This window comes from Tigriopus californicus, chromosome 9 (genome assembly GCF_007210705.1).
Source record: "Tigriopus californicus strain San Diego chromosome 9, Tcal_SD_v2.1, whole genome shotgun sequence".
NCBI lineage: Eukaryota > Metazoa > Arthropoda > Copepoda > Harpacticoida > Harpacticidae > Tigriopus > Tigriopus californicus.
In genome coordinates, this window is record NC_081448.1 from 7,672,191 (window position 1) to 7,689,400 (window position 17,210).

Here is a 17,210-nt window from a genome sequence, read left to right on the forward strand (position 1 = left end):
ACATTTGGGCTTTGTTTGTGTGTTTAGAGATTGGTTGAGCCCTTTTCAACCCAGCCCAACTAAAACTATTGTATTGAACCATTATTGCTTAAGTCCTTTTCTTGTGGGGGTCAGATGAATGGATCTTACAATTTGGCATACACCAACTTGCCTTCTTATATCAATTCCCAACATTTAGTTTATCATAAAATCAACTTAATATAAAAAGGTTTCTGTGGATTCGAACCCGTAACATTTTTTATTCCAACCAAGAAAATCTTCAAAAGTTACAATACGCTACGTCATGCTCGAAAGGCAAGCAACGCAACCTCTAGTGTATGCAAGCTGCCGAGCTATCATCTCAGAGTACATTTTTTAACGACCATACAATTTGCCACTTGGTTTCTTCATGGCGCAGAAGTTGAATCCACGAGAGAATTAAACGATGTAACCGCTACACGCCTTGGGTTGCATTGACTTAGTTTATCTCCTAATAGGAACAAACGCACTTGGTATTTCTAGTGGTTTAATTCGTGTTTTTTAGGAATGCAACTTCAACTTAATCCTTTCATAACCTCGTGGTCTATCACAAACACAACAAATTGAACAAACAGCGTGACCATGAACAAATGATCCTGTAACGGAAAGTAAAATGCCGCCACAGTAGCATTTCATCCTGTAAATCCGGGGTAACAAAAGCGGATAGTTTCGTTTCATTCTATCCAAAGTGTCGTAAAGTCAAGTTGATAAATCCATGACATATCAGAAGAGACTTGTTTGCCGCAACGATTTCTTTCTTCATCTCGGTACGATTTTGGATCCCATAGCTATGAACCAGATCAGCTGAGATCAATGTCTCGGTAGCCACAGTATCGGGCAACAAACTCATTCTAAAAGGAGAACCCACGTTTGGATATATTTCCATTCTTGATCGTGGAGTCTCATGGGAACCTTGAATTGGGCGGACAGACACCGTTGATGACGACATTGATTCCGACTTGAAAACAGACTTAGGTCTCTCTTTGTATCTATTTTCCTTTTTTGCTTGACGCTTGGAACATACCGTCCCAAAGTGGCCCATTTTTCCGCAATAGTTGTAATCTCTCTTCTTCGCAGGACAAGCATCAGCCTTTACATGCTCTTGGTACCGACAACGAGTGCATCTTGATCTATCAGAACTGCATTTACTAACTTGTTTGATTTATCTCGTTGGGTATTAGATTCAAAGCTCTTTTCTTTTCTTGTCGATAACTTGAGAGTTTAGCCGCAGTTCCTTGTCCTTCAGTTCCCAAGGAAATATTTGAGTCCACTTCGGCCGCCGTTTCCCAAGCACGTGCAATGTCCATCAAATTTTATCGGGTTGGCTTGGTCTGGCTCTAAGTTTTCGGTCGCACGTTCCAGTTACTGGATATGATGAATATATCATCCTCGTCAAGATTGTCCAACTCGGCCTGTTGCCCCTCCAACTGCAGCCCTGAGTACCAATCACTTATGATTTCTCCTTCTTTTTGGTCGCAACGAAAGAAATTGTATTGTCTCCTCAAAACAGGTACATTGGGAAGAAAAATCTCTCGCGGTCCGTGTAAGTATCCACGTTCGCCCATAATCTCTGCGGTAGACTCAATTTGCGTCTCCATCATACAATGAAGCATCAGTTCCAAGCATGAGCACAAATAACCATGTTTTTCGGGTAGCGGGAAAGTGTCCATACGATTTGATGAGAAATAGGGTTCGAAATTTGTCCGGTTTCACAGCATTATTAATGTAAGATGACTTTGAGTCCAGTCCACGAGAAGCATGATTTTGTAATGTTGCCACGTATTCATCCAATCATAGAAGAAGTAACATAGAAGAGTAAAAATCGAGCTTGTGTTTTTTCACTGCTTCTGAATTGGTAACCAGTGGACAGTGCAACTCTAGTTGATGGAAAGTAGCGCCTCTACAATCAGAAACTATACCCTAGCAGCTGCTCAGCTGACATTCATTCGCTCTGAAAACTAGTCCGCCTGGCCAGCTCTCATTGCACTCTCCAGGAGTTACTTCCTCTATGATCCACTGTTCAAATAGAAGTAAGAGCGCAATTTCAATATCTCCACAAGTATAATTTGCCAGATGTCACTGGGTGTAGTTTTCCAAACCAGCAATGGCAAATCAAACCCAATCCACACACATTAAATGTGGCATCATATGAGTTCGTACAATGGCGTATGAACACGACGAAAGTTAGTAATCGAATGAGGGGGGAGCAATCAACAATCAGCTGGTTAGCTGATCGCCACACTACCATTAATCTGGGTGACAGTGAGTAATGGTGAGTCTACACGACAAAGAATTCGGCAAATAATTAGCCATTTCACAAACACTGTTGGCCATATTGCAAACATCTTTAGGTTTGAACATGTTCAAAGATTGTTTGCCAGATAAAAACATGTTTAATGGACGACAGCACCCTTCCCAGCCATTCGAACCAAGGTGTTCATTTGCAGCCATTAACCATAGACGACTAGAACTCGTGATTCCAGTGGCCTATGTCCACTGGGCTATGCCTTAACTCACTCGATCCATGATGGTTTAAAGTAAAGAAAAATACATTGATTGTGGTTTATTTTGGCACAGGAAAACACCAACTCAGAACCCAAGAGTATGAGGGGGGCCTGAGTCCAGGTTTTGAAAGCTAAGAAGTGAATCTTAGATCGAGAAAAGATTCAACTTGTGTAGTATAGGACAACCTTTTCTCGATCTAAGATTCATTACTTGGCCTTAAGAAGTTGGGCTCTGAAACTGTTAATCAATGAACAAAATCTTTAGATGTCATCCAATAGGGCATGTCAAGTAAAGGAAATTCAAGAAAAAAAGTGGTCCGGAACCCTGATTTTGGGCATTTTGGGGAGGGAGAACTAACCCAAACAACACAGTTGACTTGCTCCATCCGCCCATTGAATTTTCAATAATGGAGTGATTTTGAGTTTTTACAAAACCTAACAAAATAAATGCTTGGTGTAATTTGGTGAACGCACTATCAAATTGGTTTAATGCCACAATGATATTTGCTTAGACAAGCATGTAAAATGAAATAATTGTCAAAATTTAATGCATGTGCAATGCAATTTGGCTGAGCATGTTGTTTTTGATTTTACTCCATGAAATAACAGTTCACTTGACAAGCCCTATACTCATTTCATTCAGTAGTCACACTCCCATCTCCATCGAGAAAGGCACTCTGTGCTGCCAGATGGCGGTTCAGCCCGCCAGATTTTGCTACTTTTGGCGTTTTTAGATTCTATCTGGCGGGGAGATTATTCTTTTGGCGGGGAAAAAGAATCTGGCCGTTTTCTGGCATTTTTGAACTTTGTGCGGCGGGGAAATTTTCAGCATTGACGGATAGGCTGATTTAGGTGGGTTGCTGGCGTTTTTGACTGACTTTAGGCGTTTTTTGGCCTAAATTTCAAGAAAATTTTCATATTTTCCTCAGCTTCGAGGATGCTTTGCAAGAATGCAAGTTGTGCCTCGGCAATCTTATCTTATTGCACTTTCAGTTTCATACTTCAGAGCAATTGATTAATGCACAGCACACGTTTGGGCACAAATTGACGCGTTTGAATTGTGAATCATGCATCACTTGTATGATCATCAATTCATCTCTCTAAAAATAACATAGCTATGTGTTTAGTAGTGATGGGATCAAATCTAATTTCAAATTCAAGGTTGCCTGAAAACGTGGATAGCGAAAGCATCCGCCTTAACTTAAGTTTGAGTACAAAGGCAACCCTGGTTTGACAGAAGAAAAATCAGGGTTCCTTTTTGAGGCTGACTAACGGGTTTCGGAGATTCCACCAGTAATGTCATAGGCCATTGAAAATGTAGATTTGTAGCCCTGGTCGCAACCTCCCGTGATTTTCAATTTGATCCCCATCACTGGTGTTTGGTGCAGATAGAGTACATACATTACTGTTTCAATAGAGGTTTTCAAGGTTTTCAAGTTAGTGTTTTCAACTGCGGAGGCAATCAGTGTTCTCATGGCTGCTTTCCCAAGAAATGCATCAGATGTGGCACAATTTTGGACAAAACGGCAATGCATAATTTTACTGAAATCAAGGTATGGCCAAATAAACACAATTTTCACTTGTTTCAGCATTACAAAAATGTCCCCATCTCCCCATCCTGTTCCCCCTCTTTTGAAAAACCAAACCATAGGCAAACATGCAGGGCCACTATGAAAGTTTTCAGAGTTGAAAAACTTTTTCTGTCATAGATTCTGCGATGTTTGAAGGTGGATTCTCAGATTATATATACATCTATATATATCAAAGTCGGAATATGACAGAAAGTATGGCCCAGAGAAAAAACATCCCTAATTGACAACTTTCTTCAACATGTGGAGGTCGTCATTATAATTCAGCTTGGATCACCATAAAAGCTGACCTCTAGCAGCAAGGTTTTAATGATTTAGAGCATGTTTTTACTCATTATTTTAGTGGTTATGGGATTTAGGGGAGCGATATGAGGTATCAATCAAAATTGTAATCAGGGTTGTAGCGTCAAGCTACCTCTTAGGAACCAGAAAAATAACAAGTTATATATTTTTACCAATTCTAGTAAAATTCCAAAAATGATTTTGTTGGTCAGGATTATAGATAACTTCATACATAGATTGCTCAAGGGCGCTACGATCGCATGTTTTATCTCAGCTATCGCTGGTGGGCAAAATGTTCTATTAAGTAGAGTATCTATGGTACAAATTTGAATCATTGATGGCTCGTCGAAATTCTGAGAGGAGACCCAGGACCAAAAACTGATTGGAAATGCCATTTTCTCGAAAAAACGCTATTTTGAAAAAAAAATTATCAATGAAATATTGACTAGTTGTGATGAAAAGAAAATGTTGGTGAGCTGCAAAAGGTTATAAATACATATGCGTGGCTATTCTTTGAGTTCAACTTACATGTAATCTACGTAACAGAATAGGGTCCGTTCTTGGAGAACTTTGCTTAGCAGCCCTCCAAAATTGTTTTTGTGCAGCATATCGGTTCATTGGACATATCTTGAAGAGACAATCTGAAAAAAAAGAATCCATTTAGATATGTATTTAATCGATCTGAATGGAATTGAGTTCCGAAAAATCAGTGCGAAATCACCATTGCCTAGAAGGTCATAAAAAAAGCAGTTGTGCAGGGATGATTATGTGTTTGGACAGGGTAAATGTAAGATATATTCGTTTCAAGTAACTCTAGTACAATTTTTTTCGAACCAAAAGATTTAGTGGCACATTATGAAGGAGAATACAACGCATAATTCGTCAAATTCACTCTTTGCCTTGGTCACAGCATTCGTGCACCTAAAAACCGAAAAGTATGGGACATGCATCCGAGTCCACATTTTCTAGGCCACTGATGCTCCTTAAACTAATGGCCCAGACATATCTTTTAAAACAATCTAGAATGTGAAGTCTATCGCATTGAGATATGGAGGGGAAAGTGGCAGATAATCTTTGGCCAAGAATTCCTCAAATTTTCTTCACACCACAATTGCATCGCTTTGACCTAACAGCTTGGAACTCGATCTTGTTGAAAACAAAAATAATACTCTCATTCATGTCCTTTGATCCTTGGCAGCGCTTGATCGCCCATCATTTGGTTGTAACTACTTTGCCGCCCTCGGGGATAACATTATAGGGGTTTTGTGTTTACTGGATAACTCCCGACCAAAACATGGCACTCTGTTTCCCTGCCTTTTAAACATTATTTCTTATTGATTGATTTTTTTAATTTTGCTTTTGCGGACTTATTTACCGTAACAAAGAATGGAATTCGTACCAGTTCAAGACGAAAAAGCCTAACCTCGAGAGCTGAAGGGTCAAATGCTCCAAAAGTTGCGAAGTGACAACTCAAGCCAAACCACGGAGACTTTTGAACAAAATGCAATATCAAGAATTGCATATCGGAGCGCCGAGTGAGTCCACCAAAGGTGGGAAGTGGAGAACCTGCTCTCTTCATCGGCCTCGTTTCGGATGGCGGGCTTGTACACACGTGTCAAAAAGCCCACCACCAACTCAGAGATTCCCGTGAGTAAATTTCTCCTCCGCTGACAAGAACTCTGTTTTCATCAACATCGGAAACAGCATTGGTGAAGGTCACGTCCGAGATGGACGTGGCCTTCAAGAAGATGAAGAGCAAAGCCCATCAACATCTGGGGTCTCTCCTTTCCAACTCTCACTTCTCCGGACCAAAGCGCAGCCGCTCTTCCAACATCCATTAAGCCCACATTCCCCTTCTTTCCACCAGAGTGGATGGAGTCAGCAATCATATTCATCCATAAAAGGGGCCCAGGTACATTCCAGACAACCATCGGACGATCGCCAATGAAGAAATTGACATATGAAGATGATGTCCACCCTACTAGCTGCCCGCTTCTCCGGATTGGCTGATGATACGGATCGCTTCGGCTACTCTCCTAAAGGAAATTGTGCACTCGGACAGTAGCAATAAGAGGAGAGTGTATGGATGCTTTGTGGATTTCTCCAAAGCATTTGATGGGGTGGACCGAACGTGGTTATTTCTCAAATTCTAACTGTAGGGAGCCCCACATTCAATCTGTGTTCTGCTGTCAAAACATCTATAGGGGACTCAGATGCTCTGTTCGCTCTGATGAGGACATATCCCCTTACTACTTCACTTCTATTGGCCTTCCGCACGGGGATCCATTATGGTCAATTCCCTTTAGTCTCTAGGTATCTGACCTACCCATAGCTCTTACACTCGATCAACCAATCATCATTCAATCTCTCCAATATGCAGACGACCTGGTTTTCTTGGCTGATTCAGCCCTGGAACTCCAAAATGACATCAATGCACTCCACGGTTACTGCCATGAGAACGACTTTCAAGCCAATACCATCGAGACAAATGCAAAGGGTTTTCCAAAAAGGTAGTTTGCCTCCCACAGCCATCCATATCAACAACAGTCTTATTGAAATCGTCAAGTATTTCAACCATGCTGGTTTCACCTTTTCCATTTAACTTTCATTCACCAATCAAATGAACTCTCCAATAACCAAGGCCAGGGCCAGGATCTGATACATCTGCAATAAACTTCCAATCAAGAATATTCCCCTTCCAATAGCCCTTCAACTCTTCCGGATCTACATTTCCCCCATTTTGCTTTACGGCCTTCACCTTTGGCTTCCCAACTCCGCCCAATCCGCCCTCAAATCGGCCAATGCCACGTTCACCAAATTCCTCAATGCGTGCCCCAATATGCAAATAAGGCATGGATGCATTTTATGTGCTGCACAGAGCTCTTCACCATCGGGCTGGCAAGGTTAGTGGCCAACAGTGCCTAATAGTGCATAGTGCCATATGCCTAATAACAATATAAACTGAAATTTATAAAAAAACCTTATAGATGAAAATTGGCAGCCCTATATAGTTTTTATATCCCTTACTTTGAACTTATTATATGATTTATTTATCCGCCAGTTAGTTATATAGGGCAAGTGAAGCAAAGGAAATTTCAGAAAAATGTAGTGCTGCAACACTAATTTTGAACATTTTGAGTCTCGCTCATGAAACCAATTGAATGTTCAACTATCGAGTGAGTTGTGCTACAAAACTAAAAAATATGTCATTTTTGGTGCAGTTCTGTCACTGTACTAAAATATTGGTTCAATATCAGAATATTGTTTGCTTCAACAATCCGGGAAACTGAATTAAATCACAAATTCAGTCTATGCCCGGCATACATATACGTAGGTTGGCTGTAATGTTTGTTTTCATCAAAATGCTCATTTTCAGAATATGATTTTTTTCTTGAATTTCGTTCTCTTAACATATCCTACTTTGAGCATCATTTTAGCTCCAGATGTCCCTGTTAAATCATAACATAAGGTAAATTTCCAAACAATTGATACAGAATTTCAATATCACGACAGTACAAGGTTATCATCCTTCTCATGCATAATCTCAAAATAGCTCAAAATGTCTTAGAACCCTTTTTAAAATCCTCTAAAACCACAAAATTTACAAACAATTATCAAATGAAGTTCAAAGTACACTTACTTATATATTCACTTGAATTCTGACGACAATTCATACAGTAGGCAATCTTATGGATTTTGGCTTTTCTTGAAGACTTTGGCGATGCTTGTTAAAAACAACTTCTTTACCGTTTCACTGATGTTTGTGAAACTTGAAATGATTGTGGAACTTAATGTGTTCTCCTTGATTCTAAAGTATTTTTTGGGAAAATTCGTGTTTTTGGAGAGTTTTAAGTAAGATTATACGACATTTTGAGCTATTTTGAGAAAATGCATTAGAAAGAAAAATAATCTTTTACTGTTGTGAGAGTGATAATCTGTATCAATTCATTGGGAATTTATGTTAAGGTATAACCTGGGCATTTGGAGCTAAAAACGATTAAAATTGGACCACTAAATCCAATAAAAATAAGTAGCAGATAAATTCCAGCTGTGCCGTCAGGCCTCGCACAAATTTCACGAACAACTTCAATCAAGTCTACTTGGAGAACAAGGGGTTGACGGTTCAAATGGTATTACATTAAGATGACAAGCAGACAATTTGGAGTAATTTATTTTCATAACACCCCCATTAGCAACAATGAACACCTTCAACCTGCTCCAGAAGTACTTGAACGCCTTTATGATGGCCTCGTCGGACATGACGACCCTTTTGACATTCACAGCCGTGATGAGGGAGTGCATCATCGGGTGGAAGACTCTGAGGACCTCTTCAATATCCTTCCAAATGAAGAAATCCAATGGATTCAGGTTTGGGGATAAGAGGGGCCAAAATACCTTGGGCCAAAATCTATTGGAGCTCAACTTCAACTCAAGATATTTCCGGCTGACATCAAAAGTGTAACAAGGAGCACCATCCTACTACACAACCACCGTAGCGGCTGTTAAGGGCAGGGAAGCCATTTACACCAAGAATCCGGCTATACTGAGTGTCATCCAAGTTGCCCTTGATCCTAATCAGTGGAAGTCCATCTACGAATTATCTATAAGTTCAAAGGCGTCAACCCAAAAATCAATGATCGAAATTCCATTCCGTTCAGGGCCATATTGCTCTCAGTAACCAAAGAGTAGATTATTTCAAGGTCCTTTGCAGGCCTACTGGAATCTTGGCCATTCCTACCAGAAACTCAGTTTGTTGTCAGTGTGGCGGGACCATGTTGGCCCGACAACGTGTTGAGTCGTGAGATGGTAGTAGACTGATCGTATTTACGGTAAGGGAAGTATATATGGAGGAAGAAGAGTACACAGAAGAAAGATAGGAAGAAGCGGGAAAGTAGACAGACAGGGTCGCTACATAGCTCCCCCCAGCTTCTGGCTTGGTTTGATGAAGGCTGGACGGCGCTGACGGCCAATTGAAAAGGTGCACGGAGAAGTTTATGAAGGCAAAGGTATCCAACAAACGGGTAAGGATCAGGCCGGTTGACACTGAAGGCCGATTGAGAAGGCGCACGGGGAAGGTCGGTGAAGGCCGAGGGATCCGACCAAACGGGTAAGGATCAGCCCGGTTGATACTGAAGGCCGATTGAGAAGGCGCACGGGGAAGGTCGGTGAGGGCCGAGGGATCCGACCAAACGGATAAGGATCAGGCCGGTTGACACTGAAGGCCGATTGAGAAGGCACTCAGGCCTGTGGATGGGGCCAATCCAATACGTGGAAATGGCGGTTCCCCCCTCTCATGGAAAAACGGAGTATAAACGGGATGGATTGGAATGGGACGGAGTAAGACGGGCCGGAATGGGAACGGGCCGGGGTTAATTCCCGGAACCACCGCCCAAAAACCGAAACAACCGCCAAAGTGAACCAAACGACCGACCAAATGTTCCGAAATGAAGCTCCGCGTGTGTGGAAGGGGGCGAATGAGGATGGCGTGTTGCCTAGTGTGGTCAGCACCGACGGGTGCTGACGTCGGGGTCACCAATGTGGCGGGACCATGTTGGCCCGACAACGTGTTGAATCGTGAGATGGTAGTAGACTGATCGTATTTACGGTAAGGGAAGTATATATGGGTCGCTACATCAGCATAAGAAGAGAGACTGGCAGTAGTACTAAGCTTTTGAAGCGGTAATGAATATTTTAAAAAGAAGGGGCCCTAAGATGGAGCCTTGGGGAACATTTGACTTGACATCATGTATGCCACTAAGTGATCCTTCAACAAGGAGTTCTAATTGATGAGTAGCAAACACACGCTTCCCCTTGCTTATGACGAGATTATATCCATTGAGACGACAAAAAAGTTCACGCAGATGTGTTTTGTGTTCAGTAGCTGAACATGACGCAACAAGAATATTGTCTATATAAGCAAACACACTTTTTAGACCACGGGTAACTTCATCAATAAAGCGCTGGAATGTTTGAGCCGAATTTCGCAACTCGAATGGCATTCGTTTGCATAAGAACAAACCGAATGGGGTGATAATAGCAGTCTTCTCTCAATCTTCATTTGCCATTGGGATTTGGGGGTATGCTTTAGAGCTCGATCTTGGAAAAAAGCGTTGAACCAGCCAAATGGGCAGAGAAGTCATGTATGTGAGGTAAGGGGTATCGATCAGGAGTTGTCTGGGCATTTCGTACTATGATTGTAACGACCCAAAACTAACTCGTTACTAGCTCCACTTTCGACCTCCAAAGTGGCTTTTACTCTCATCATTTTACTCATGATAACATAACGGAAGGAAACTTCAAGCTTTCGGGGGCAAATCCTTTCGGCAAAAAATTACCGCGACTAATAGGCCAGGAGATATCTTTATTTTTTCTCCTTCAAGCCGCAAATAATTGTGCTTGTTGGAAAGTTTGTGTCGTTTTGTAAATATTTGCCACATGGGTGGCATTTCCCATATATAAATTTGTGATATATTTGGAAAATAGCTATTTCAATTTTCAGGTGCGTAGAGTTATGTTGGTATATGATTAGGATCGTATATGATTAGGATTGTATATGATTAGGATTGTATATGATTAGGATAGTATATGATTAAAATGGTATATGATTAGGGTGGTGTATGATTAGGATGGTTTATGATTAGGATGGTATATGATAAGGATGATCATTGCGTTTAAAAGTAGCCTCATGGAGACCAAATTCAGGATTGGCGGCCAGATGATTGTCCTTTTGGTCATTGAGTTTCAAAAGTAGCCACTTTTGGAAATTTTGGCCTCCGCGGAAGCCACCTCGCAACGCTACGTGACTACAAGTCATATCCTACGATATTCGTCAACCGTCAGCAATTGACACCCACAAAACATACTACATTATCGCACCATAATCTAATAGTTCTTAAAAATTGGTGAATTTTCGATGAAACGAAATTGAAATTTCAACTCATGTTTAAAGCAATGTTTACACCCCCTGATGATTAGGCTTCTCATCACAAGGCCGTTTCCACCCAAACAATATTAGATTTGTAGCAATCCAGAGTTCTTCGATTTGTAAGTCAGCTGTTACAGCTTGTTTTAAGCAAATCAGGACACCAACAAATCTTGAAGAATGGGGATTGATTCCCTTGTATCTCTGATCCCTTTCACTCCTCTATAAAATAAACCCATCAGTTTTTTGAACCCGTCAATTTGACAATTTTGTGATCTGTATCCTGCTTCATGACAAGTCCTATACCAGACCTCTCTAATCAGTCTTGCCGACAGTGCCAAATAGGTCTGGCGTGAGTTTCAACCACGAAAAAGCACTCTTTATTTTGCAATTTATGGTAAAAACACGATTGTAACTTAGAAAAATAACAAAACTATGTCTTAGTTTCAAAGGACGTTTGAATATCAATCTGGTTTTGAACATGGAATAATCAAGTCTGAAATGATGTGCAACGAAACCAGTCAGTTTTGTCACAATGTAACAAGTTTATGAAATGGTCAAACGAGCATTTGTAAATCAACATCGATCTAATTCAACAATTGACTTACGTCAGTCACGAATTTGTAGGCAGACGTGCAATTCATGCATTTAGCGGGGTATTTTCAAATTTTTTCCTGAACGAACTTCTTTGGCGCTATCTTTCCAACATAGAAATTACAGGATTTTGAAAGTGGTTACTCCAAAGTAAAGTGGTCTACTCTTTTTTCTTTCTCATTTATGATTGACATTCTCAGATAATTGTTAGAGAAAATGGTTGTCAATCATGGGCTAAAGCTGTCTCATTCAAAATATCGAACGAGAATCACTTGATTTGCGATCAATCGACGAATACAAGGATTTCGGATCTAACTTGCTAGTTAAATGCTATTGTTTCAATGATATCGGACGAGGGGGATACTGGTGCAATGATCTCTTTTTTATCTTTTTCACCAATCAAGAGCTCTGCTAAGAAATTATGAATAAGATGGACGAGTTTCATGTTAATGATAAATCCTTGGTTTTCATTTAATTTTGACGTGTGTTCAATTTCTGACCTACAGAGAGCAGAAAAACGCAATATGCTTTGTGAATATCTTTGAGTCTTTGAATTTTTTTCGACGTGAAAATTCGAGGTCATTAAAAATGGCCTAAAATGACACCTTCAAACTTCGCTTCACATTACCTCGAAATTTCTTTGGAGGATTCGTTACATCGCCAGCCTCTGGTGATACTACGCAACGATCATCTACCAACCTGAAAAATAAATTGATCATGAGTGGATGCACACCCATCTAGAAATTTTTATAAAATATTGCAACTTTCTTAGACATGTGATGCCGAGTTGACTTACCCAAGAGTCGAAAGAAACCCTGAAGTAGTTCCTTCGGCGTAGAGGGAGATAATGTCACCCATGTGCAAGAAGCTGGTGTTATTCATTATTGTTTCGCTCATTTTGACGAGAGCACTACAAAGAGAAAAGGAATGAATGATTGGATGATTCACAAGGGTCTCATAGCTTTACTGGAGAGGCCAGACCATCACCATTGAGTCGATGAGAACCGATGTAAAGGTTGTAATGAAGAGGCTGGATCAAGCAATATAAGTCGGCCCCACAGCACTCTTACATTCTGAGTGTCGTCATCATCAACGTCAAGTCCATGTTCATCCAAAATATCTTAATTACTTTCCTGTCATAATTATGGCCCCCAAATAGTCATTAGACTCATCACGAGCAATACCTGACTGAGAAAGGTCTGATGAGATGGTTTACCAATCACGTTCTAAGTTACCTTTCTTGTTCTTTGATTATTAGAAATGTGATTGAACTAACCCCCTCAGATTATCAGATGATAACAAAGCGATATGAGGTGATCAATGGCAACTGGGAGGAAGGCCAGACTTCCAGGCCCGAGCCATAGGCACTACCTTCGATTTTTTAGAAGGGTGGGCTGGGTCTTGATTCATGGAAGCTCCATGATTGTGGGCTCAGATTTTGTTTATCAGTCACTACTCTGTAAGGTTTACGGAAGGCACGTTCGAGATAAAATCACAATCTGTTGATTGCCTTGTTGAAGAATCACGCAACCTACCTAAAGTTCTATATAAAAAGGGAAACACACATTTATCACCCTTTCTCTAGTCTGAACTTTGTTTCATTTCTAATTATGTCAAATAATGAAAATAAAACAAATGCTTTTACAGTAATAATAACAATAATAACAACAACAATCACAACAACAACAACAACAATAATAATAATAGTAATAATAATAATAATAATAATAATAATAATAATAATAATAATAATAATAATAATAATAATAATAATAATAATAATAATAATAATAATAATAATAATGATTATCACAAACTCACAAACATTATTTATAACTCAATGTGCATTAATCAACCCTTTTTTCACAAACATAAAAAAAGACAAACTGACACGCATAGTGTAAGTTAGATTGGTGTAAAGTAAGACCCGTGTAAGGCTATACACTGATCGATGTAGATATCCAGTTTGGGATATTTCCAAGCTTGAATATGTTGAAGTATAAAATTAACGTACTCTTGTGGAAAATTGATCTGAGTCAAAACGAAATTGGAAATAGGATTCATAGTCGCTAGTTGAAAAATTCGTAAAAGATGTTGAATCAGTCAACGTGCGATTTTCTTAATTCTTAAAGCAGGTCGAAACTGTTCATACTCTCCAATCATAGAATTTTCACGCTTAGTAGTAATTGCTTCGGTCGTAGGGTGGCCACTACTATTCAAGAAAAAATGAGGCAAAGAGGACCATAATCGTTGACCAATCCCCCAAAAGGAATGCTTAAATTCAAAAGATATGCCAGAAAGTGTGATATGTACATCCTGAAAATAAATGCAAAAAGTTGTTAGATGGCTTAAAGCCACTCTTGTTATGTCGAATCGCTTTTAATTGTTCGAGTCGTTGTGTAACGCCGGGATTCTTTTGTCGGATAAACCCTCAGGAAACTTGCGTTTTCCTTAATGTATTTACTATTAGACTTATTTCAATCACAACATATACACCCGCACACACAGGCACAGGTAGAGCTGTGGCTCTCCTCCATCAGCTCAAGCAATTGACACACAAACAACGCTTACATACAAACCAGAAGCGCATAAAACGGCGATAAATCCATCCAGGAAAGTAAAAAGGAAGAAATGAAACTAACATCATATGAAACAGAATTCTAATAATATGACAATGATCTTATCTTTCTACCTATACCACACAGATAAGTTGTAAGTCATGTAACTGAAAGCACTTTTTTTTCAATCTTCTTCAGTGATTTTGTCCTCTCTCATAACTATATTACTAAATACTTTGAGTGAGGCCTCCAGTGTTTTGAACTACCAGGCATCACTTTCACCCATCCCTAAACATCTTCAGGAGCTTCCTTCCCATTTTCGTAAGCATTATTTGCTTCGCCACGAACACCTAAAGAAAGAGTTGGACTCCGCTCAGTCACATATTCCCTTTCTTGAGTGACCTACAAGGGAGAGACGACAAAGTAGCACCGCCAATTCAGCCTGAATTATGTCTTCAGGCTGACTTAGTCTTGGCTAGATTGGCTGCGTCAACAGTTTGGCATTAAGTGGCGAAATGGGCTGGAATTTTCGACTCGTCTTACTGGCCTTGAAATTGCTCGTTCAGGGCTTCTCTTTTTAAAGGAGGAGGCTAATGATAAGGTTTAATATTTACACCTCATTGAAGGAAAGTTACCAAATATCAAATATTTTGAACTGCATTAGTGTGGAAATGCTTGTAATTATTTTCAACTTCATTTCATGGTTAAACTATGTCCATGCCCAATAACTAAATACCAATAAAAAGTCAAGCTGGCTTTGGCTATCAAATCTGTTCGAACCCTGGTTGTGCTCGGGTCAAGAAGTGGCCATGACGGCAAAAAAATCGCCTGAACTCAGGTACTTCATTAATCTACGTTAATTTAGAGTCAAAATAACATCATCGTTGACCATATTTTGTCTAGGGCACCCTAGGCATGATTATCAATGATTAAGTGAAGCTGTTCTTACAGTGTTTTCAACACGAGGGTATTTTCCATTGCATTGTGGTCAAATATGAATTTCACTTTCAACTGCCCAATACCAATATGGCGAAATCACCAAGATTGTGTCCATAGGGAAATTCTGAAGCCAAAAATCACAATGAAGAGGTAAGAAAGAATGAGCAAGTAGTGACACTTCTGGTACTTAATGTTCTAAACTCTCATTTAAGTCTAGTTGAAAGTGGCAGAAACATGTGGATATCTCTTGTTTTCGACCAAAGTTTCTGTTTGTCAATGCATAACTAATAGTGATGTGATTTGAAGCCAAATGAAAAAAAAAATTGAATTCCTCAAAAATCAGTTCGTTTTGAAAATCAGTTCATTTTGAAATTCCGCAAGAGTTGTCATACTAATCCAAAAACTTTATATGCTCACTTCTTAAAATGTAATGATGAAGCTGAGTCTTGGGTTTGTGGCCTAATCACACAAATATCTGAGATCCTTGCAATAATTAAAGTCTGAACATATGCCATAGTTAACTATAACCTCTATTAGCTCTAAACAACTATACTAAACCAATTGGTCTTAGTCCTTTACAATATGGTTTACAGGAATCACTGTCTCATCCTGGAATAAGAATAAGAATAACTTTTAATACTCTCTTTAACACCACTAAAGTGAATGCCTAAAATCAGGAGTATGAAGAATTGAGCCTCAAATTACCTTGACCATTGAAACACATTATGAATTGCACTATACCAAAAACTGAAAATTGTCTTTCAGTAAAAGTTATCACAGCAGATTTCCCTAGCTGTTTGAAGTCCTAGTTGTTTCAAAAGAAATACAAATTGGTGTTAACATGCCACTCATACTTTGGGGAGTACATGGTGGGAACTAATTGGTCTTAGTCCTTTACAATATGTTTTACAGGAATCACTGTCTCATCCTGGAATAAGAATAAGAATAACTTTTAATACTCACTTTAACACCACTAAAGTGAATGCCTAAAATCAGAAGTATGAAGAATTGAGCCTCAAATTGCCTTGACCATTGAAACGCATTATGAATTACACTATACCAAAAACAGAAAATTGTCTTTCAGTAAAAGTTATCAAAGCAGATTTCCCTAGCTGTATAAAGTCCTAGTTGTTTCAAAAGAAATACAAATTGGTGTTAACATGCCACTCATACTTTGGGGAGTACACGGTGGGAATTAAATTCTTCAATCCAACTCTCAACTCTTATGTATTCAAATTGCAGCTATTTAATTTTTTTTTACCCTTAAGTTGTTCCCAGACCTCTCAACAAGCTTGAAAGATGTACATACTTGTTTTTGTTGAAATATATCAGTGTGGAAGTTTGAAATCAATCTTCTGTTTGGAAGATGATTGTCTTAATAATTCATAACTATTGTTATTTTTGTATTTTCCATGAAGAAAGAAGCACTGAAAATGATGTCAAGGGTGGCTCTTTCTGACAAACAGAGAGATCGCCTCTTTCCCTTGTATGGGTCACCTTCTTTTTGCCGTGCGCCATCCAGGTCTTCTAGAAATCCATCGTAAACGTTAACCACCAATCTGGCTGTGGCAGCAAAGGCCGGTTCTTTGAATCGCATCTAACTCAAATGACATAAGGAGCTGGTGTAGCCGAGCGGTCTAAGAGGCAGCGCTAACAAGGCAAGAATCCTCTCCCTAGGTGTCGTGGGTTCAAACCCCGGCGCCGGAAGTAACCCTTTCCAGTTCGGTCCCGTCTTTTGTTGAGAGCAGTCGCAACATTTTGTTGTTCCTGATCTTTTCAAACGACCGGTCTGAGTGTGTTGTGT

General features: G+C 39.7%; 1 protein-coding gene and 1 long non-coding RNA gene across 5 annotated transcripts in view; one reads left to right on the forward strand and one right to left on the reverse strand.

Annotated features, from left to right (window-relative positions):
• LOC131887015 (inositol 1,4,5-trisphosphate receptor-like) overlaps positions 1-13,406 on the reverse strand; it is a 98,132-nt gene extending 84,726 nt beyond the window's left edge. Inside the window, exons 1-5 of one of the 4 annotated variants that reach the window (XM_059235502.1) lie at positions 13,186-13,381; positions 12,897-13,097; positions 12,706-12,819; positions 12,538-12,608; positions 4,922-5,034 (exon numbers count right to left, since the gene is read on the reverse strand). In XM_059235502.1, coding sequence (XP_059091485.1) covers positions 4,922-5,034; positions 12,538-12,608; positions 12,706-12,806 — 285 coding nt within the window. In that variant the 5' untranslated portion in view covers positions 12,807-12,819; positions 12,897-13,097; positions 13,186-13,381. Of the gene's footprint in view, positions 1-4,921; positions 5,035-12,537; positions 12,609-12,705; positions 12,820-12,896; positions 13,109-13,185 lie in introns of all 4 variants that reach the window. The other 3 variants (XM_059235501.1, XM_059235500.1, XM_059235503.1) reach the window with 3 other exon arrangements.
• A 1,822-nt stretch (positions 13,407-15,228) lies between these two features.
• On the forward strand, positions 15,229-15,884 carry LOC131887020 (uncharacterized). The gene is made up of 3 exons (XR_009373974.1): positions 15,229-15,305; positions 15,371-15,556; positions 15,619-15,884. It is a non-coding gene; the product is annotated as an uncharacterized LOC131887020 (long non-coding RNA).
• Positions 15,885-17,210: the final 1,326 nt, after the last annotated feature.